The sequence below is a fragment of the Aethalodelphis obliquidens genome, unplaced genomic scaffold (genome assembly GCF_003676395.1).
Source record: "Aethalodelphis obliquidens isolate GAN/ISIS:26980383/991018 unplaced genomic scaffold, ASM367639v1 scaffold72, whole genome shotgun sequence".
NCBI lineage: Eukaryota > Metazoa > Chordata > Mammalia > Artiodactyla > Delphinidae > Aethalodelphis > Aethalodelphis obliquidens.
Genome location: NW_020838016.1, coordinates 11,019,679 through 11,043,670, shown reverse-complemented (window position 1 = coordinate 11,043,670; position 23,992 = coordinate 11,019,679). Strand labels below are relative to the sequence as shown.

At 37.3% G+C, this 23,992-nt stretch overlaps 1 protein-coding gene across 2 annotated transcripts; it reads right to left on the bottom strand.

The window, feature by feature from the left end:
- On the bottom strand, positions 1-23,752 carry DIPK2A (divergent protein kinase domain 2A). Of its 2 annotated transcripts, XR_003429707.1 has the most exons (4): positions 22,510-23,679; positions 6,604-6,907; positions 3,366-3,850; positions 1-47 (listed from the first exon to the last, which is right to left on the bottom strand). XR_003429707.1 is itself a non-coding variant. In XM_027091612.1 (3 exons), exons 1-3 carry the CDS (start codon positions 23,164-23,166, stop codon positions 3,519-3,521), a joined length of 1,293 nt encoding a protein of 430 aa, XP_026947413.1. In that variant the 5' UTR covers positions 23,167-23,752; the 3' UTR covers positions 721-3,518. The 2 variants fall into 2 exon arrangements, 1 of the variants encoding a protein (XP_026947413.1); XM_027091612.1 differs by lacking the exon at positions 1-47 and having other exon boundaries at positions 721-3,850; positions 22,510-23,752.
- Positions 23,753-23,992: the final 240 nt, after the last annotated feature.

Below are 23,992 nucleotides of genomic sequence, written 5' to 3'. Positions count from 1 at the left end.
CCCTGTCAAGACACTTCATAGGTGGTGCTGGGTACTTTTTCATTGAGCTGTATTAGAAGACACATCATTAAGATTAACCAATGAGTTCATCAGGTGCTGCCATTCAGATCCATTCATCCAAAGTTCCTCATCAGCTTTTCAATTAATAGCTTCAGCTGCCACTGATGTGCATTGCCTAGCTCTTGCCAATTCATTAGGAATTTAAAAATGGTGATATTCTAACAATACTCCTTCTGCATACTAACTAGAACAATTCTACAAATTCTTCCCCTCAGTTATTTGATTATCCTGGGGGTAAGGCAGGATAAATGCTTCTTTCTCTCCAGGTTTCCAGTTTTCAGAATAATTCCTCAACATCTTTCCAAAGGTAACTGAGTTGTTTTGTTTTTGTTCACGTTTATCATTTTGAATGCATAGGTTACATATTTAATGAATTTCACTGCATTTCAGTTATTATCCTTATTTATCATATTACTCCACGTATATATCGCCAGTGGTTTAAAGTCCCTGCAGTCGGATCTTGAGCTTCTGAGAAAACATCTTTGAGTTTCCGAAAGCTCTCTTGCTTTGGTGATATTGAGGTATGAAGTTTTTAGATGTGAAATTTTTGTTGAGGAGAAAATGCCTAATGTGCATGGCTGAATCAAATGATATCTCTCGCAAAATAAGCTGGGGCAAGTAGGCTGGGGTACAGAGGAAACAAGTTTGGCCACCCGTTGCTCACTTTTGAAATTACTATAACCACAGTTTATTATTGTTCATTATATTATTCTCTTGTATACATCTGAAAAATTCCATAATTAAGTTCTCTATCCCATTTTAGTAGTAAAAGTTTAAAAAGTCACCAACTACTACAGAAAAACAGAAGAAAACAAACACCTTAAGTTCGGATCACACCCAACCAGATAGTTTCTGAAAATTATATCAAAATATATGCAAGAGAAAAAAAAAAAACTTATCTATATAACCCCACTTTCCATTCAAGAAAAAGTTGTATATTTGAAGTTAAGAGATAGTCTGAAAAGTGTGATTCTTAAAGTATTCTTTATTAAGATCATTAAAAGTTGTAGAAACAACTTTATATTATAAAGGCACAGGGAGACAGTTCTGATAAAATATTCAAATTAAGCAGTAACTTACAGTACAAAAGACAATTTTAATGCACATACAAACCCCAAATGTCTGATTCAAAAATATTTTACTGCGTCTATTAATGGGCAATGATTAAAAATATAAATTGCTGCTGTATAATAAATATCTGATAGTGAACATCTTGATAGCAAAGTGAACAAAATATTTATTGCTTTTCACATACATATTTTTCCCTGTAATTTTAAATTCCTAATTCTTTTACTATCTTCTCCTCAACTTTTCCAAAGATAAAAGAAATTACACGTAATCTCAAGGGGGAAATGGTAGTTATAAAAAACGACCTCAAGTTGCAATCACTGCTGGCAGTGTTTTCTCACTTCCTGTTCTGCAATCACAATCACTCTTCCCAAAAGTAAGATAAATGTCTGCTAAACCACAGAAAGACAACTCCTCTAATGACTGGCATTCTAAGGTTTGTAATGAATACTTATCAAATATAAAAGGTGCTCCATTTTGAAAATGTGTATTTTATTTGAAGTTTTGAGTAAGAGGCGAATGTTTGACACGTAACTTTACCTACTCCCCTCAAAAGTTTTCCAAAGTTGTAAAGTCAGCTTAGTATGTAATGTACTGATGTATAAAAATTAACTTTACAACGAAGAGATCTTACCCTTCTTCCAGTTTTTAAACTGGGATTAACTTTATTGATTTCCTCCTGCTCTTTTTGTAGCAACCCAGTTGTAGATGGTACAGGTAGAACGTCCATCACAACAGTAAAATAACATGAAAGCATGATCCCAATTTAATGAATGCTCTTTCAACTTAAGAAATACCCACATTGAAGTCTTTGATAATCATTTTAAAGTTACTTAACCGTATGTCACGTTCAGACAGTGTGTAGCAGCTAGTAATGTACCTGGCACAGAGTTGATGCTCAATAAATAGTTGCTGAATGAATGAAAAAGAAAAGAAAAACTTGGCTTTGGTTGTGCATATTTAATCACTTTCTGATTAGAGTAAGGTCAGTCTAGAACTAAATACCGCACACTACACCAAACTTTGCGGTAAACAAAAGTTGTAATTTCAAACAGGAAAATATCACCTACGTTAGTGATAGCCAATTTATATATATATTGTAACTTTAAAAAACAGCCCACAGAAATCTCACACGTTTAACTTTTACCCATAGACTTAAATTTGATGTTTTTTATGGTTAACAATTGGGTAATGAAGATCAAGTTGGACAGACTGGCTAAACCTGTCTGCTTTATAGTAAGAATTATTAGTCCATCAATAAATAAAAAGTTATGATGCCATATTAAACTCAAACAATGACTACCACATTGACTTTTGCAAAACTACCAATGAATAAGAGGTACATCTTTTACATATGTTTGCAAGCAGTAGCTTAACTTTTCAATGTAAAAGAATAATCAGGAAGATAGGAATTTAATAATGACAGAGTCGAAGTACTGGAAGTAGGATAGTAAAAATAGGTAGATGACCAATTTTAAAATCTAACCATAGGACTAGGTCTAATATTTCTTTGGCATATGCATTACTATCCTGGAATAGTTAGCATTTAAAAAATACTGTTTTTTTTTTCCCCTCAATCAAATTAACATCAAGGTATAGATTGCTAGCCTTTTAAGGGACAAAAGTGACATTTTGCAACATATGCCAAAGTTCATGTTTAGAGTACACTTATAATTTATTGGCATAGAGGGATGTAACTGTTAAACAACCTTAAATGATCTCATGCAATGGTGAAACCACAGAAAGTGGGAAGAAATGTATTTACATAATAAAATATTCAGCTTTCTGAAAAAACAGTAAACCTGGGAATCCTGCCCTAACGGTAAATGTGTACCTTACAGCACTGAATGAAAACTAGCCCAGACATAAATGAATACCTATAGTAACCTGAATGTGTAAAATTTAATTAAAAACATAAAAATGGGGAAAAAAAAAACCAAACCTACACATGAGAAGGAAAAAGTAGCCTATAAAACAGGCCAATCTAACTTGACATTCAAAGTAAATACAAGAGATTCACAAAATCATGATCATAACGCAAACTAAGTCAAGTACCAAGTACCCTTTGATACACAAGCCAATATAACTATCAGACTCATTTCCAATAGCTTAACAATACTCATTAATCCAGTCAGGCATTCAGGGGGTAAAGCGGTTAACGATAGCTCAAGCCTCCAAAGTGTAAGAACAAACTTATTTGCAGAAGCATCATGTGATTTTTTGAAATTATGTCTTACTTTGATGGATGTTAACATTAAGATCTATCAGTGCAAGTTTATCATCCTCTGAATGTATTACTTCCAAATTTCATTTTTCCAGATAATTTTTGGTGGTTTCGTTTTAGCCAGTGCTATTTAAATGAAGAAAAGCAAAGAAAACTTCACCATAGACTACCTCACATTGTTACTTAATTGTGCTAGATATTCACGCAGTTCTTTTGCAGCCTGGAATCTGCCATAGCGCTTCTTTGGGTTGGCGCACTCATCCAGCAAGGCCTCTAGTCGGCCATCTTTGGCAATTTCACTTGGTGGATCATGAAGCAGTCCTCCAGAGGTGCCACGCCAGGTGGCATGTCTAGATAAGAGGTTCTGACAAACAGCATAATAATTGTGGTCCACAGTGGCACGAGCACAAAGAATTTCTTTTGAAAATGATAAGCAAGCTTCCTTATCACAGTCATCAAATTTGCTTTCATACCATACATCCCAATTTTCAGGTTTATCTGTGAAAAGCGAAAAAGGAGAAAGAGAAAAATACATTTTAAGAGAGTTTTCATTGTTTCCCAAAATGTAACATTTGACTAATTAACACAGTATTTGTTCTTAAAATTGTATAACATTAAACACTTAAATACATTAATTTATATACAAACGTTTATTAGGAGTCCACCAATGCCAGGCAGAAGGATCAGAAAAGGTCCCTGCTACTAAAAGGTTCAGCGTAGAGTGAAACTCTCCATGATACAGAGAAAGTGCCACACAGAAGTATGACATAGTGCGACGTGAGTACAGAGGATGCAGTACCTGTGCCTGAGGCTGCAGAAAGCTGCACAGAGGAGAACAACTGATTTAGGTCTTGAAAGATAAGCAAGTCTGAAAAGCAAAGAGGGGATACAGCATGCTAGGCCCACGGTACAGTATGTACGAAGGCATGGATTTAAGGGATTGGTCCGGCTGGTTCAGGAAACAGTAAATTCACTGTGGCTAGAGCATGGGACAGATAACTGAGGAGGAGGTACAGATAAGGCTAGAGAATAGTTTGTACCTTGGATGGTCATGACCATGATTTGTCTAATAGAAATGTAAATCTGGGCTGAAGACTGGAGGGACTAAGATGGTCTAGGAAAAAAAGCCAGACTGTAGAAACATTTGAGAAAAAAATTAACAGGGAAGTGTATGAGTAAAGTCTGAGGTTCTAACTAGATGACAAGATAGACACTATTAACATAATGTTAATATTTTATACATAAATACAGAGTAATATAAAGTAGCTGTAAGGTATTCAGGGGAAAGGTTCATTCAAGAAACTAAAAGGCCACTGTAGCTGAAGCATTAAGTGCAGTGGAGGGATGTTAAAAATGAAGCAGAACAGCTCCAAGTCACACAGATTATTCTCTGGTAAGGAGTTCGAATTTTACTCGAAGAACCATGGGAAGTCATTAAAGGCATTAAGCAAAGGAGTGCTAAGATCAGATTTATGTTTTAAAAAAGGAACTACCTGAATAGAAGGAAACCAAAGGAGGAAAGAATTTCAGGAAGTTGTTACTAATCAGTCACTTCACGAATTTGCCAACTGGGTGGTTGCAGATGGTAATGCAGTCAGGTTTAATGGGTTGAGAAATGAATGGAGGCTGAGGAAGCAGAGACAGGCAGTAAGCAGTACTTTTAAAAATGCTGGGAAAGCAGAAAAGAATCTTATGCATACTTGTTTTGGGGAAGGTAAGAAAAATTGGATTTTAAGGAGGAGGGTAGAAAGTTGAAGATAACTGATGCAACAATTTCTCAAGGAAGGATCTATTCTGTTTGAAAAAAATGAATGTGTATTGTTTTTACTAGTTTAGATGATAAAGGGAAGGACATTGAGGGAGTTGCCACAACAAAATCACAATTTCCCTGTAAAGGTCATTTACAAGAGTTCAGAAAAGAGGGTGAATAACTAAATATGGCCTTTTGCAAAGTGTCTATTTAGACAGCCCTACCATGAGACATTTGAAAAGAATTAGCCAGAGCTAAAGTAGCACTGGAGCTCACTGTATGAAATGCGAGAATACAGAAGCTATATTGTATTCATTCAAGGTCAGGAATTAGTTGGTATAAAACTGTAACATGTATTCCAGGAATGCTCACATCAAAAAGAAAAAAAAATTTCAAAAATATTATTTTTATGAATACTGGAATAAAAGTGTTTTAAAGTTTAGGCAAGTTGCACAACTCTGAATATAATAAAACCACTGAATTGTACACTTTGAAAAAGAAAAGCATGGTGTAAGCTGCTACAACATTCACAAATGTAGGAAGAGATAAGTAGGAAATGAAGCACTCCAGAGCATGGTATCCACTCTCCATGAAAGGATGTACATGGCAGGTCAAGAAATAATCAGAAAGTAGTTTGGTGAGTACGGAATCAGATCAAGGCACTGAGAAAAATTAAGTATTTAACAAGATCAAGCTGATGTAAAAAGTATAAACCTAATAGACTGCTGTTACATTCACTGCATTCCATAGGTGCCACAAATTTTTGGTCTCTTCATCAACAGACCCCCATATGACATGAGGGGATTAAGAATACAAGACCTTCACCATGGAATAACAACCCTTCGGGATTTTTTTTTACTAAGTACATTAGTTATAGAACTACAGGCTTTGTCCCTGAAACTTTAAAATTCCTATGACACTTAATTTTCAAAACACTTCAGCCATTGTGCCCACCTATCCTTTGAAGAGCTCATAAATAAACGGAGAGCAAAGTTTTGGATGAGACGTAATAATGTCAAACCAAAGTTAAGAGTTCTGCAGTGCTAGGAATCATCTAAATGGTTAAAAAGAAAAAAAAATCACTGAAGGGACCTCACAGAACAATGAAACACAGAATATCTCTGTAAGAGACTCCACAGAAAAATATGGACTCCACAAAAGCAGTATAGTCTCTCTGGTGGCCTTTAACTATATAAAAACTTAATTCTGCATTAGATCCTAAACCACAGCATAAAGCATGAAAAAGACGTGTACACACACACACACACACACACGGTATATCTGCGTCCATTTGAACCTGAAGGATATTTTCTAAATAAGGACAAACTGTGACTAAGAGTACAAGCGTAAGTATAATAAATCAGTATTTGTTTACTGATACTGGTCAAATAAAACAAAGAAAGATGCAAGGTTGCCCTCTAAGGAGAAAATTAAAAGTTTGCTTCACATAAATGTAAACATTATTTTGACACAGAGAAAATCTAAAAGTTATAATACTTACTTTGTCTAATTAACCTTTTGTCAGCAACCAAAACATTTTCAGCATCCACAATGATCACCTTCCCATCTCTAGGACCAACTGCAAAATTGTCAAAGCTGACGTCCAGGAGGTAGAGTGCAAATTCAAAGTCATTGTTTGTCAGCTGCTCTGCTATTTCCATTAATTGCCAAGCGAGGTCAACTCGTTTCTCCCATGGTGCATTAAAGTAACTCCACAGTTCTTCTCCAACATAATTTACAGCCACCATTCTTCCACAAGCTCCAAGATATTTTGCAAATGGCCAACCTTCATCAGATGGAAAACTCTACAAAAGAATTATCTTATTATAAGAGATTCTGATGAAGATATCCTAGGTCTAGCCCAGATCCTCCGTAGGGATTTCTGCTAGGTATGAGCTTGGATTTTCTTTTTATATTCAATAGTTCAATAGAGATCAACTTTTTTTTCTTTCTTTCTTGAAGTATAGTTGATTTACATTCAGTTATACATATATACACATTCTTTTTTTAAATATTATTTTCCATTATGGTTTATCTTAGGATACTGAATATAGCTCCCTGTGCTATACAGTAGGATCTTGCTGTTTATCCATTCTATATGTAATAGTTTGCATCTGCTAACCCCAAACTTCCAGTCCATCTCTCCCCCACTCCTTCCCTTCCCCTTGGCAACCACATGTCTGTTCCCAATGTCTGTGAGTAACTTTATTTCTTCTTTAACTCATACCGTTACCATGGATGTGAAAATTTTTTAACAGATTACACTATAAAGCTAAAATAAAGTCAGTCTTTCTTATCAAAATCTCAGAACCAAATTGATCAACAAGACACAAGACACCTTCTTTATTACCAGATCTAAAAGTATGTATGCTTTCCTTTATCTTTTTGACTCCTGTTAAGTACAATCAACCAATCCTTTCTTCTGAATGAACAGGACTACTGTAGGCCTATTAGCCAGCAAGTGTTTACCAGGCACCAGGCACTGTGTTATGCTGGAAGAGTAAACTACACAGTCTCTAAAATAAAAATTTTAGAAGAAAAGACGTGTAACAAACAAATAATTATGTGTGATAAGTGTTAGTTACTAAAAGGTGGTACAGGTCCTAAGAAAGTCTTTAATAGGGGCCTTATCTAGTCCAGAGGAAAGCAGGGGTGGAATTCAAGGATTCTTGGGAAGTATCTTCTATCTATACCCAAAGGTTGGTAAAGAGCAATCTGATAACCTATCAATACAATCTCTACTCCAAGTACCTCTGGTCCCAAGTTAAGTCTTGCTTCCCTTTCCAATGCCATCACATTGTCTATTCACCTTAACCCAACTTCAAAATTATTTGTTCTCCTAATCTGGGCAAGATTTTCTAATGGATTTTATAACTACTAGGAAGATTAACATCCTAAAACAAAAATCTTCCAGGATCATCAACAAGTCATTTTCAACCTAAGTAAAATGGCAGGCTTATTCTAAGGTACTCACTCTCCAAAGCTAAAACACCCAACTACAAGATGAGCAATGCAGTGCAAAAGGGTGATAAGTATTGTTTTAAACAACTTTTTGGAAGATCACATGACCAGAGGCATTTTTTAAGAGAAATTTTTCAGTCTAGTACCTTTCCTTAAGTTGGGGGAAGAAATTATATAAAGATGATGTTTACACAAACTTCAGGGGAAACAAAGCAAAACACTACAGAATATAAATGTAGCCTACTTCTATTGCTAAAAATTGAACAATCTGCATACAAGAGCTGGAGATGAGGCTCTTCTTGGGCCTCTCAAGAAAAGTAAGTAATTTTACCCTGAGCTTTTATAAAATTGACAAAACTCAATACCCTTACATTAAAACTTTTATCAACTTAAAAAAAAAAAGATTTTTAGAACCAAACTTCATCCATAATTACCTATGTTCATTTGTGTTTCCTTTCAACACTATCAATGTACAATAACTGTATCTGTTCTTGGTACATATACCTTTTTTTCTTTTAAATTTTAAGATCTGGAGTTTTGTGATAAAATACTAATTATGTAAATTAAAAATTTAGATATGATAGCATGAATCTTTAAATATAGTAAATGAATTGATTCAATTTTGTTCAGAGACGATATCTACTGATTCTTTAATAATTAGAGGAAAATGCGTTTTTAATCTTATTACCTGAGATTTTAAAATTTCTTGTGGGTAATGGGAAGAGTGACAGATTGCTCATGTCCAATGTGACATGCAAAAACTGCTAACCACATGTTATTTTCAACCTTTCCTCCCAACTTAAAATACCTCCACAAACTTGAAAATTTATTTAGACAAAATGATTACAAAAGATTTAACTATTTCCCAGTATTCATGTATAAAACCTGACATATAAATGAAAGCACTGAAAATACATAAATATGTGAGATTACATAGTTTTGTCATGCAAAAAGTAAATGAAAAAACTCTTCCATACACTATTGGTATATTATTCACATGCCATATTGTAGAACAGATACAAACTTATCTTTGTGAAAATAAAATGGTCTTTGACAACAGGAGAAAAGGGAACCCTGCCAACCTCTGCACATGTACAAATGCTTCCTTGTTTTTGGAGGCTTTCCAACTGGCAAACGACAGTCAGATATACACTTCATTACTCAAGTCCCTCATGGAAGACGATAAAATATATGAACAAATGTCATACTGAGCAACTTTACATTCATACAGTAATTTCTGACAACGTTAATGGAAATCCTGTTATACCTCATTTTAAGAAGAGCACTACAATTCTTTCATACAGTTTGCTACCTAATCTTTTGGAAGAACTTTAACAAATGAATTCACATCACTTGCTCATGAGAAGAATGTTCATTGTGTAGTCAAAATAGTCAGACTTCATTAATGAGAACAGAATTCTATTGAGCATTCTATTGAAAATGCTTCAAGGAAGCCAAAATATTTATAATTTGTATTTAAAACAATTCTGGCTTAGGATCAAATTACCATGATGAAGGAGAGTTTGAGAGACAAACTTTTAAGATGTTACTGCTTGGATTTATTAAATATATCAAGCAATAAGAAACACAACTTCTGACTTCCTGACTACCCAACTCGCACGGTGCACAAAACCACAGTAACTAAGATAAGAAGTATACTGCTGAGGTCCACATTTTTTTTCTTTAAACAAAATCTTAAAATCAGATTTTCAAACTGCCTAGCACAACAGGCACACAATTTAAAGTAACCTGAAATAAAATGCGTGTATTTCATTTTTATTTCTATTTTTACTTTTTTTTTTATTGAAGTATAGTTGATTTACAATATTGTGTTAGTTTCAATTGTAAAGCACAGTGATTCAGTTATACATATATATCCTTTTTCAGATTCTTTTCCCTTATAGGTTATTACAAAATATTGCGCATATTTCCCAATGCTATACAGTAGGTCCTTGTTGGTTATCTATTTTATATATAGTAGTGTACACATGTTAATCCGAACCTCCTAATTTATCCCTCGCCCCCCCCCTTCCCCTTTGGTAACCATAAGTTTGCTTTCAAAGTCTGAGTCTCCTTCTGGTTTGGAAATAAGTTCATTTGTATCTTTTTCTTTTTTTTAAAGATTCCACATACAAGCAATATCAATATGACATTTGTCTTTCTCTGTCTGGCTTACTTCACTTAGTATGATAATCTCTAGGTCCATCCATGTTGCTGCAAATGGCATTATTTCATTCTTTTTTATGGCTGAGTAATATTCCACTGTGTATATATATACATCTTCTTTATCCATTCATCTATTGGGGGACATTTAGGTTGCTTCCACATCTCAGCTATTGTAAATAGTGCTGCAACGAGGGGTACATGTATCTTTTTGACTTTATGGTTTTCTCTGGATATATGCCCAGGAGTAGGATTGCAGGATCATATGGTAACTCTTATTAGTTTTTTAAAGAACCTCCATACTGTTCTCCATAGTGGCTGCACCAATTTACATTCCCACCAACAGTGTAGGAGGGTTCCCTTTTCTCCACACCTTCTCCAGCATTTATCGTTTGCAGATTTTTTGATGATGGTCATTCTGACTGGTGTGAGGTGGTACTTCATTACAGTTTTGATTTGCATTTCTCTAATAATTAGTCATGTTGAGCATCTTTTCATGTGCCTTTTGACCATCTGTATGTCTTCTTTGGAGAAATGTCTACTTAGATCTTCTGTCCATTTTTTATTGGGTTGTTTTTTTCTGATATTGAGCTGTATAAGAAAATGTGTGTATTTTACAGGATTATTTACTACTGAAAAAATGTGTACAAACACTTTTCATGTGAAGAAAAGAGACTTTCAACCTGGAATGTTTTAAATTCTAATTGGATTGGAGGCACTCCGATTAACTGTTCAGGGCTTTTCATCAGGCTTGAATGTATATGACATAAAGTGTAGTATGTGAAGTTTTTATAACTATTAGTCTAAGATTACACAAAGGCACATAATAGTTACAAAACAATATATTTACTACTCTATTACTGTTTTTTTTTTTTATATTGGGTGGGTGACTACCCAAAGAAAGTCTACAGAGTATTATTACCAATTTAAAAATTAAAAATGGAAATTTAAGTATCACGTCAAACATGCTTAACTCTAGGATTTAAAGCAACATTAAATGTCTTCACTGTTAATTTACATAATAAAAGGTACTGTGAATATGAAACCTAAGATAAATCATCATGTCTAGGTATCTTTTAGCTTAAAGCCAAGGTTTCGGAAACAAACAAAACCACTAGGATCATCTTCATTTTATGAGAAAATAAAATGAAGGTGACATAAAACATATATCAATAAAGAGAAAATTTATTTTATACTCTTTAAGGTACATAATATTTCATAAAACTTCTATATTTAAAGTGTAAAACAGTATATGAACAGAATAATGGACTTGATATCACAAGTCTAGCTTTTGAGTTTCACCTTCACCTCTGCATCTCACTAGCTGTGTGATGGTGGCAAAGCCAAAACTTTTTAGAGCTTTAGTCTCTTCCTCTGTAAAACTGGAATAATATTTGCCCCATATTCATCAGGACAATGTAAGATCAAAGAAAAAAGTATGAAATGTACAATTTACTACTGCTTTATAAAGAATTGCTTACCAAAACATTTTTATACTTCCTGTTTAAATCTTCCTATTTATATAAGTCCAGACATTCATCAATAGAGGTGCTTGTTTGCAAACCGCCTATTGAAAAGGCATCTATAAATAATCAACACCTTCCAAACGTAGCCAAGAACCACTGAACTAGAAATCTATCTTCACTGTCCTCTAGTAGTTTTTAATTTACAAAGGAATGTATAAATTAGTTACCAAACTTTAAAAAGGCTCAATGCTATGAGAAATGTATAGGGCATCCACAAGGACTAAAAATATAAAAAATTTAAAACTTGGTAATATGTATAAACACAGCATTGTAATTTGATTTTCATTTATAATAGGTAAGCACCACAAAATGGCTATTTTATAGCCATTTATTATCTCACAACATTCCATTAAAAGGAATGTAACTTTCCAGTTCGCCTAAGAAGGAAATGTGTTACAAGACTGGCTCTTTTTTTAAAAATTCTAAAAGCTGACATAACTATCACATATCTATTGATCAAAACCAAATGTCATGACACTTTATGTGACCAATAAATGGGATGTGAAATCTAAGAATTCTAGATTTGGAGGGTACCTGAGTTGTAAGTACAGTTCAACTTTATCAGCACAGTTTAAGTGATTTGCCTCAAGTCACACAGGTAGTTAAGAGGTGAACTCAGGCTAATACAACCCCTCAATCCAATATCCCTGTTTCAGAAGTTTTCAGATTTTGGAAAGGTGACAGTACGTATATTTCATACTCATATTATGCAATGCCTCAAGGAGAGTCTGGGGTAGCACCTCACAAGAACACATATTACACTGCAAAAATACTATAAGCTTATTCATCCTAAGTGGGATAAAGCACATAAATTACCTTGTGTTTTCACATTTGTTTGTTTTTAATTTGATGAAACCTACTTTTCTTCAGATTTTTAAATTTGGAATTACAGATAAGGGATTGTAGGTCAACCCACATTTCATTGAGTACTACAAGCAGCTGGAGTAAAGGTAGTGAGACAGTTACTGTAGAATGAAAAAATACAAATCTTGAATTAAAAAATCCTAGATCTAGCCTAACTCCATCATGAAACGCTAAGTAAAGAGCTGTAAATAAAACATAGTCCCTATTCTAAGGAAGGCTTTTTAGCCTGAGTTAGGAAGATGATTATTAAACATGTGTAAGTAATAAATTATGGAATTTGTTGCAAATCACAGAAAAGTATACAATATGTTGGGAAAGAAGAGTAGGGATCTATTTTAGATGGTGTGGTAAAGGGCAGCCTCTCTAAGGAAGTGCCACTTAGGGAGAGATCTAAAGGATGAGTATAATACTACGTAGACTGGGGATGAGGCAGTTTAGAATGTTGGAGGCATATGTTAGAGCCAGAAACTGTCCTCTCAGAACTGAAAAAAAGTCCAAAGCAGCTGCAGTGAAATGAGGAGGGAATTGCTTGAGGTAATGGAGTCTGGAGAGGGAGGTAGGGATCAGACTTCTGTAAGTTGGGACTTACAGAACAAAACACAAATTCCTCAACATGGTCCACATGCCATAAAAAAACAAAGTATGTGTCCAAGCCTTAACATTCAGAAACATCTTACTTACTGGAGTTAGTCAATATCCTGTGGTATATAACATCATTCCGAAAAACAAGTTTTTACAATATCACAATATCCTTTAATCAACAGCCATTGTCCTACCAGATTAATTACATCATTTTATTCTATTATGTCAGAACACAATCCTAAAAAAGGAGATATGGGATGTATAAGAAAAACTGATAGAACAAAGTAAGGTCAGCTCTAAAGCGTTTGTGTTCTATTATCTTTTTCTCTCCTTACATGACCAAAAGTAGTTTGCATACTAAGTTTAAAAGATCTGAATTCCTTTTATACAAAAAACATAAAATATTTTATAGCCATTTATTATCTCACAACATTCCATTAAAAGGAATATAACTGCAGTTCGCCTAAGAAGGAAATGTGTTACAAGAATGGCTCTTTTTTTTTAAAGGAGAAAATTCCTAGTAAAAAGACACTGACTTGAAAAAAAAATCCATTAATAGTCAAAACATGCAATCTAAAATCTAGTTAATAGGTTTTCTAAAGAACTAGCATTTCTACACGTACACGCAAATTTAAACTTGAGAACATTTTTAGAAAGTAAATTAACAAAAGCATAGAAAATGCTTAAAGGTTCCATTTGAGCTTCAAAATTATTTTTAAAAGCCAAAATTTGAACAAAATCCCATTGTAGTAACGCATGTTGTAACAGCTGTTCATAGAGATTATTCAAATGCACTGGTGACAGACTAATGTGTTCACAGTTTTGTGAACTGTCTGGAGGGAAAATATAGTAAAATTACTGGGATGATTTAATGGTTACCTAATTTTTGATAAAATTTCTCTAAGACCTCAGCTTAATTTATACTTAATTTATACATCGCAAACACTGTAGAATCTTAATAATCTCAAGATTTTCAAGTCACAGGATATGTTCCATTTATTTCATTAAATAATTTTCTGAATGCCATTTCCACCCACCTAGAATTCCAACAATATTAAGCAATGCCTTGAAAATAGCATGGTTGTGTTATTTCACTGAATATCATGTCCAACAGCTGTATCTAAAATTGGAAACTAACGTCAAAACACATCAAAAACAAAAAATCTACTAAGTTTAACAGAAATAACTCATCTTTTAGAATGAGTAGCTTAAGAAATGCTCTCCCACACCAAAAAAATCACTTGGCCACAAATTTTAAATGTAAAATTTTAAATATTTAACTAGTCTCAACTGACCCTTTCTTACCTCACGAGAACCAGCAACTGTGATCCATGTTTCTAAGTTGAAAGATATACCTAGAAACACTATACTCAAATATTTACTTTCAGTAAAACAAAATGTCAAAGAAAGAAAGAAAGAAAAAAAGATATAAGCAGCTTCTTTTGAACCCAATAACCTACATTACTTTCTTTAGTCAAGACCTGATTTCTTTAAAAAGTCTGCCAATAGAACAATACTAACTTCCCCCATTCCCTTTAACTGAATTAACACAGCCCTTCAGAAGTAAAGCAAAATACCTGCTAGGAACATACTATCTGCATTAAATACTTGGTGCCTGGTTTTAGATTTGTATTCCCGTTGTCTTAACTATATCATAGCCAAAACAAAACTCTTGGTTCCCCCTGCTCCAACAGCCATTCCATCTCTGGGCTTCCTCATCAACAGTTGCTCGGACCAAAAATCCTGGAGGTATCTTATTTTTCTCTTTCCCTCATACTGTAACCAATCCCAATCATCAAGTCCTGTCAGCTATTTCTCCAAAACATATTGGGTCTAACAGCTTTTCATAACCTCAGTTGCAACGACCTTAATACAAACCACCAAGCTTTCTCCTACAAACCAGTGCAAAAGCCTTTCTGATTGATTCCTGTCTTATTTCTTATAACCCATTCTCCACAAATCAGGCCCTACTAAAAACACTTCTACTGTTTCCCAGCGCTCTGAAAACAAAATTCTAAACTCATTAAGCATGTTTCCAAGGCCCTACGGGATATGGACCTTGCCTACTTCTATGATCTTGTGTTCTACCATGCTTTGCTACTCCCATGCTTGATCCTGTTGGGGCCTCTGAATTTTGTCATACCTCTTGCTTAAAATCACTCTGCCCTCAGAACTTTGCACCACTGGCGTTTTCTCATCATTCGCACCTCAGCTAAAATGTCACTAAATTCTGACCACCAAATTTAAAATTCTATCCCCAATCCAATTCTCCATCATAGGAATCTGCTTTGTTCTTTTCATAGCATGTAAAATCTAAGATTACCTTGTTCTCTATTTGCTGCCCACATCTAATGCCCCAGAAAGCAAAGACGGCACAAACTGTGCCCTGGCATGTCATCTTTACTGTATCCTAAGGGCATATAGGTCAGTTCCCAGTACTACAGAGCAATGCTACGGAATTCCTGTCAGATCTTTTCAGTTCATAGTTAAAATTCCAAATAAGCACCTTAATTATGAAGACCCTTAAACATCAAACTTACCTCAAATGATAAATCTAACATTCTGTCTCAGAGTCTAAGAATGTCTAGAAATAACCCAGACTTAACCTCTAGTTTTAAAATTATCATTCATCAATGTACTAAACAAAATTATTAAGCTTAATAATGATTTACAGAGAAAAATTAAACTACTTGCTTTGTATTAGTGAATCCTTACGAAAAACCATGTTTCGTACAATATTCACTCTATTCATCATATGGGACAAATCCTTAACCCCCTTTTAATTACTATTCCAAAAAAACTATAGCCTGAAGCAGCAGCTACATAGGTATTTATGATGTGTGTATATGTATGTAAGGGTGGTGACATTTGAACATTTGCCACAGGAAGAGTAAAATTTACATATTTCTAAGATATCAACACAGTGTACTAAGGAAGTTTACTATAGATGTCTAAAACTGGAATAAGCTTATTTGCAAAGTAATAATATACTGTAAAAAACTTCACAAATAAGGATATTTTGCGTATATTATCTGAATAATCCTATCTCCTGTAAAATAATCCTTTTGGGGCTTCCCTGGTGGCGCAGTGGTTGAGAGTCTGCCTGCTGATGCAGGGGACATGGGTTCGTGCCCCGGTCTGGGAGGATCCCACATGCCGCGGAGCGGCTGGGCCTGTGAGCCATGGCCGCTGAGCCTGCGCGTCCGGAGCCTGTGCTCCGCAACCGGAGAGGCCACAACAGTGAGAGGCCCACGTACCACAAAAAAAAAATAATAAAAATAAATAAATAAAATAATCCTTTCGATCAGTATTAACATTCCCATTTTACTGATTAAAAAAACTCAGGCTCTGAAACATTAAGGGACTTGTTCATTGCCACCCAACAGCTTTGTGGTAGTACAGAACGTTATCTCAATACCGTCCTCACCACACCTCCTGGGCCCCCCCAAACCCCCACCTCCCAAATCTATGGGCAAAATCCCATTTATCCTCAGAATTCAATTCCTCTGTGAAATCTTCCCTGGTATCCATTCTTATGAAGATACACCCAGATGTTTATTATGATAGCATAATAATTAATGGTAATTAGTCATTTATATACCTACCTCCTACACAGCTAAGCTACTTAGTAGCTGCCTAGAAAGGTTTCAATCCAAATGCCTTATAACAGACTATTTAGCAAATGAGGAAACAAAATTCAGTTCTTCTGACTCTAAGTCCAGGGCTATGTAAGTCCAAAGAGCTTCCGGGTATTTTACAGATAACTTCCTCCTATAATCTACAAAAAGACATAAAAATTGGATAAAAAATTTGATTACATAATTTAAAACCTTTCAAAGTCTATGACCAGGATGAATAACTATCCTCATCTTACACCAATAATTTACAGTCTCAAGACAGTTTACGATCATGTACTAAAGTTCACTGCATGTATAGGAAAAATGCAGGGCTTATATTCTAAGTCCATGTTAGTTTAATATATACAAAATGAGTGAGTAAAGAAAGAAAACGTGTCAGCATTCTGTGAAGAGTCAGCAGCAATAACTGCAATATAGGAAGTAGACCAGAGACATAAGCCAGAAAATCAGAATAAAAACCAGCCTGATGAGCCACTGAGAAACTGACCACCTATGTCCAGAAAGTAGATCCCCCAAAAGTAAGCTTTCTACCCCCCACCAACATACGTGAGGAATATGTGCTGATGCAAGCAATGGAAATATGAGGGAAAATAGTTCAAAGATTAGACAGAAGTACAGAAAGGATCTCAGAACTAATAACAGTCAAATGATATGAACATATCCAGAAAATAGGCTAGGGTGTCAAATGATTTTGCTCCACTGATCTGGAAGTGGTGCTTTGCTATGGGTGACTGTCTGTTTCTATAATATTTCCAAAATAAAAGTCTCCTTCTTTTTTGGACCTGAGTTACACGGATTTTATTATTTTTGTTTGCTTTGTCAGGAAGCACAATCAAGTGTCAATGAAACCTCAGATAAAAAGCAAGAAAAACAGGAAAAAAATAAAACCCTCTAGATTTAAGCTCATTCATTTATTAGATAAAAAGTGCTCTACTCAGAACTACCTAGTCAAAACCATCTCTGAAGCCTAAATAGGGGAGTGCAGGAGTGTGGTTACTACAGCAGCAGCCAGGAGAGAAGGGGGTAGCCCCTTAAACTGTTGCTTGAAAAGAAATTCCCGTGACAAAGTCTGGAACATCCTTTCTAGGTGCCAATACCCCACAAGACCCTTGGCTACCTTTAGCTCCAGATTTGTTTCCTTTAAAGGCAGTCTCGAATTTTGATTTGTTTTAATCTGATTTCATGTGTGTAAAAATTTGAGGCTAGGAAGACATGCTTGAAAAAGGACTATCTATCCTGGCCTCCAACCCATAGCAGGGATCAAGTACAAAAACGCCTAACTCCCTTTTATAAGAGCTTAAACCCACCAGTTTAAAGTCAAGCTCAGAAGAATAATTTCTCAAGTCGAGAGTTTGAGAGTCACAGGATGTTGGGGCTGAAAAGAATTTAATCCAATAGTCTTACTTTATAGCTAAGTAAAGGGAGTCCCATAAAAAGTTTATCAACTGGTCCAAAGTAAGACAATTAGATAAATGGCCATAATCTTTTGTTTACATCAAAAACTGCATCTTAGTGCATCTTAAAAGTACATTCTTTTCCTATAGAAATTATTTTTAAGGACAAAAACAACAACATTCACTCAAAGTTTAATTATAAAATTCATCTTGTAATGTAGGAATGGAATAAATCAGTGTAATTAAAGATATGGTTGATAATCAGAAGCAAAACTATTTTTAAGGTGATTCATATTCCAAACAAGCTTCAAAACCACTAATCAAATGCATTGGATAATTAAGTCACTTACTTATTTAATATCTAAGCACTCTAATTATTGAGTGCTTACTATGCATGAGGCACTACATAAAATGCTTTCAATCTATTATGTCATTTATAAGAATAGAAATGAAAAGTTTAAAATCTATAGCTTAAACAATGACAGTTACACACTGTAAATATTAAAGAAATCCCATTAAAACCATGATTCAGAAAATTTAAGACAAAGTTCTACAAATATAATAAGACAAATTCCCACCTCCTTGCCCCAAACAACCAAGAGCTTTCTTATTTCTATAAACAAGACCATCTTCACTATCTCCAAGTCATAACATCAGAGAGACAATTTGGGCCTCAGGAAATCCAGACAGCATTTTTCTCCCTTATACACACAATTTTTATAAATTCAAGGATAAGTAAGTACAAATACTGGTAGAAATTTTATCAATAACAGAAAATATCCTACTATCTTGCCAAATACTTCAACACCTCAATTTCTGACTCTTCCAAAAATGCCATACGAATATTACAAAGTTCCTCTCCACATTTTTTTCCAGTTAAGATTAGCATACTTGTAATTAAAATATACCTCTGGGTGAAGTAAAAATGTGAAGAGAAAAAGTAGAAAATAAAGATTCTAGCATTACCTTCTTGCTTGATGCTTATAAAAATTTTTTAGAAGATAATTCTATGGCAGAACAACTTTCCTTAGAATTAGATAAGCTGCTGAAGGCTAGTAAAACTATCTAACAATGGGAAGAGAGTTGTACTTCTGTATCATTTCATATTGGGAAATCTATACTACAAATCTGTATAGCCTTACATAGGTAAGGTATGTCCGAAACATATCTTGCAGACATTTAATACCATTCATGTCCCCTTTCAAGGCGTAATAGAAACTTCAGTTTGTTACTGTTTCTTAAAATCAGAAGATGCATGTTTAATGGGTTAAATTAATATATACTTTTCATTTTTTTCTTTAGTACCTTATCAAAAGAGATTTTTAAATGTTTATTTTTGGAAGCATGTTTCCTACATTGGAACTTTTCTTAAGAATAGCTTGATGAATTCAATCCAAAAGACTTTTTCTCTCAAGTAGTTAATCTGGGGGCAATATAAGAAAAATCTAGTTTGTTATCAACTGTCCAAAAATTCAATAAGTAGCTCCCTCTCCTGGAAAAAAAAAAAAAACAGAAAAAAAAAAAAGCGCAAGTTCCTCTTCAAGCTGTAAAACACACACTTGTACCCTTAAAAATAGTTTTTAAAAATACATGAACCCCAAAATATATAGAGAGCCAAATATGAGTTAGTTTTTCTACCATTATCAATTACTATCCCAATACTACCATAAACAGCTGTTAACAGTTTCACAGAAACCTGTATAAATACTAAAATTGTGTATGTCTGTCTAGCTAACAAAAAGTAATGAACATCATGATGTGACTTAGTGTTGAACAATCTTTGTACTTGACCAAAGAATTTTGAGATTCCTTTCACTTCACTGGTTTTATACTGTCATCAAATTTTAATTATATTGTTCATACTTAACTCATTAGTTTTTACCAAAGATTAAGTGGTTCTATAAAGTAAGTAGCAGCTCTATGAAGACCTTCTATTTAAAAATAAGTCTTCTTATTCTACTTGTTTGCTCAACAGTTTAAAAAAAATACCAATGACTGACTGGTATTAAAGACCCCAAATTTATATTTCACACAGCAGGTAAACAGCTATAGAACTAAATTAAAATTTCAAGTTACAAACATCACAGTCAACAATGTTGATACAGATATTTCCTCACATACTGAAAACAAACTCTTATCCTATAACCCACCTAGCCACCTGCTCACTGCGATTGTGTCAAGTAAGCTTAAATTACAAAAATATAACTGATTTTTTAAAAAAGTTTTTTTATCACTAAAGATGAAAACAGAAGAAAGTTTAAGCGAAGAGTTCATCAGAATACAAGATATACGTACACTTGACTGTCTCAACTATAAAGTAAACTGAAAATACCAAGACAACTTCAAGCTTCAAAAACATGTAAGTTTCCCAAATAAAGCAGATTTACTTTAGTGCAAATCAAATGTCAACGTTTCTCATTAAAATGCATACATTTATAGAACTGGATATACAACGTTCTTAAAATATTGGTTCTAATATAAGTAGAGTTAACTGATAAAAACCTTTCAATATGAAGCCACTATTTTAGTTGCAGAAAATGTGTATTACTAAGATAGCTCTTTACTAAATTGTTGGGTCCCAGAGAATTTGAGAGACTATCTGCTAAGCAAACCATACTGCTAGAGCTTTCTCCAGGGACTAACCTTGCTAACATAAACATCTATTTCTCACAGAGAAAAAGCAGCTTAAATGGAAAAAAACTTTCAAATCAAATGTGCGTATCATAAGTATGGACTTAAAATTTAGAGGCTGACTAGTTTTGGAACTACCGAATAATGTAATTTCTTCGAGGAAAGTTTAACTAGTCTTATATACCATTCACTGTTAAACAGAAGCATTTAATATACAATCTGTACTTTAAATGACCCGTTACATACATCCTAGGACGACTTAAAATTTACTACGGTTTTGTTGGAGGCAAAGTATTTATTTTGTGTTAAAATTATTTGGCTGAACTAATCAAACGATGCTGGCTTCTCTTAGTTAAGTTGGGCAGCGGCGAACTTGAGAAAAGCCAGCAATATAAATGAATACTGCACATTCCTATTGATGCACTTTAGAAATAAAAAAAATGCAACCCTGTAAAAACCCCCCAGCCATCAGTGACATTCTTAGCAGCGCCGAAAGGGCGTGAAGTATTCAAAATTACTTGTGATTAATTCTACGTCATGTTTTTTCCCCTTTGTATTTGAAATACAGCACAACTGTTATGGAAAATGAGCAAGGTAACTTTCCCTGCGGTTATCAGGCTAGATCAAAACCCCAACAGTTGTAACCACTATCCAAGGACACTGCACTAAAGGCGAGTGGGAATGTGGATAAACTCAGCAACTTTTCTCAAGGTAAACACAGTTTTGAGAGGTTCTGTTTTCTTTTTGGCTGTCACCACCAGTAAAAAGATTCCAACCTACTCCCCTAAACGGCTCGTTTGATTTCAAAATAAAGTCACAAGAGAACCAATAAGTCAGCTAGAAGAGAGATGACTCTCCTTTCCCTGTTTTCTAACCCTGGCCTAACATTTCACCTTCCTGCAGCCAAATTACCGCATGAATAGAGCAGGTCACAGGATCAGGATGAAAATGTCCGTCTTGGACTTAAAGCCTCGCAGCCCCAAGTCCAACGGGCCTTACTTTTTCCTCTTTCTAATCCCACTCAAAGCACGGCTCGCAGACTGACCCCACCCCGGACCCCGGTGTCCATTCTCTGACCTCATCCTCCCGAGTCTGTCCCCAAATTGGCGGCCCCAATGATGTGCCAGGTGAATGAGCTAAGGAATAAAACAAAGACAGACTTTGGGGCCGAAGTGAGGCCAGCCGCGCGGGGTGCTGAAGACGAGACCAAACGCGATACAGAAACACTGGAGAACTAAGAAAGGTCCAAGGGCTCGTGAACACACTGCGCCGCGGAAGCGCAAGCTCCGGCGGATCAAAGCAGAAAGGCAGGGAGGAGAGCCGAAAGAAACTCGGCGGAGAGACATTTTGCGAGCGTACAAGACGCGCTCCCTCTGGCGTTGAAGGATCCGCAGTCAGACCCGAGATGCGCCCGCGCCCAGCTGAGAAGAGCAGACTCTCCAGCAGCCGGGTCGCACTCCGCGATCCCTCACAGCGCCAGGGGTCCCCCAAGCGCCGCCCCCTCCCCACGCCCGCCGCCTCGCCTCGCCTCGCCGCGCCGCACCGGGTCCTGACCCGGCGACGGGCGCGGGAGGGGCCGCTTCTCCGGACTCCCGTTCCCCGGGCGGCCCTCCCGGCAGGACGCCCCCAGCCCGGGCTCCGCGCCTACCTGTAGCACCAGCGGCTCGGGGTTGAAGGCCAGGGTCAGCAGCAGCTGCATGCGCTCCGAGTCCTTGAGGTTGCGGAGCAGGAAGCTGCCCGAGTCCTTGGTCTCGGCGTAGCGGCGCACCAGGCGGTCGAGCAAACGCTGCGAGGGGCAGTGCACCAGGTCGGACCAGCCCTCCACCGCCTCCGGCGTGAGCAGCCGCACGTCGCCGTTGAGGCGCGCGAACTCGGTGCGGGGCATGGCCTGGAGCAGGTCGCAGCGGGGCCGGCCGGTGGCCCGCTTGCAGATGCTCTGGTCGAGCTGCGCCAGCTCGCGCTGCGAGCCGAGGCGCTTGAGGACCACTCGGCGGCGGCCGCCCTCACGGGGCTCGCCGTACTGCGCGAAGTAGACGTTCTTCACGTTGAGGAAGTCCAGCAGGCGCAGGCGGCCCCACGCCTCGAATACCACCTGCCCGTTGAGGAAGCGGCGGCACCAGCTCGTGCCGAAGCACGCCGGGCACTTATTGAGCTGCAGGAAGCGCCGGTCGGCCAGCTCGTTGCGCTGCCAAGAGGCGAGCAGCGACGGCGAGTGCAGCACCATCAGCACCAACAGGCTGCCCAGCGCCGCCAGCTTCAGCGAGCGGGACAGGCGGCCCAGCTTCGGAGGCACCAGGCGCCACATCCCGCCCGCCGCCCGTCCGCCCGCTCCCGGAGGGCGAGGGCACCCCCGGGGCGCCCCCGCCGCGCCGAAACCCGGAGAGTGACTGGCAGGGGCCCCCGGGCGAGAAAAGGAGCGAGGGCGCAGGCTGGGGCGGAAGGCGGAGTAGGTGTGTTAAGAAAGAGAGAGAGAGAGACGGAGAGCGGGAAGGAGCCGACCGGAGCAGGCTGCGACTTCTCCCAGTCACTAGTCTCCACAACTCTCGAGCTCCCTCCTCCGAGCTCCCCGCCCTCCGACTCCGGCGACGCCTCCTCCAAGCCAGTCAAGTTATACAGCAGCGGGAGGGGGAGGGAGCTCGGGGACCTGACGGCCGCGCGGCCGCGTCCGCCCGTGTGCGCGCACGCGCTCTTGTTGCTTGGGGCGCGAAAGCTGTTGCGCTGGTGGCCGCCCGTCGAGCGAATGGGGTCTAATAAGAGGAAAAGAGGGACTCACGGAAGGGGATGAGAAGCTGGAATGTCTCACATCGAAAAGTAGCAACTGTGTAGGAAGGTGGGAAGGATGAGGTGCCCGCACGTCTCTGACGCCGTATGCCCTAGTTCGTGCGCGAAGGCTCTCCTGAGGGAGGGAGAGGGGGGCCGGAGGGCGGGGCTGGCGGGGCGGAGCGAGCGCGTCGTGCACCGCCCGGAAAGCGTAAGCGCGGGCTCCCAGGGGCGGCTTTGGGGGGGGCGGGGCCCGACCCTATGGGGGCGGAGCTCAAGCTTTTTTGGAGGCGGGGTAAACTCGCGAGCTCCTGTGCTGTAATTACTTTTAGCAACAGTTACTCTTTTATGATTGTTGACTTTTACTGGGG

What these genes read in the sequence shown, in the direction of transcription:
- DIPK2A (XM_027091612.1), bottom strand. Translation starts at nt 23,166, where the DNA reads ATGTGGCGCCTGGTGCCTCCGAAGCTGGGCCGCCTGTCCCGCTCGCTG. An exon ending in CCGAGCCGCTGGTGCTACAG is followed by an intron (nt 6,908 to 22,509) that starts GTAGGCGCGGAG and finishes ATTCTTTTGTAG; the next exon opens with AGTTTTCCATCTGATGAAGG. An exon ending in CAAAAGGTTAATTAGACAAA is followed by an intron (nt 3,851 to 6,603) that starts GTAAGTATTATA and finishes CGCTTTTCACAG; the next exon opens with ATAAACCTGAAAATTGGGAT.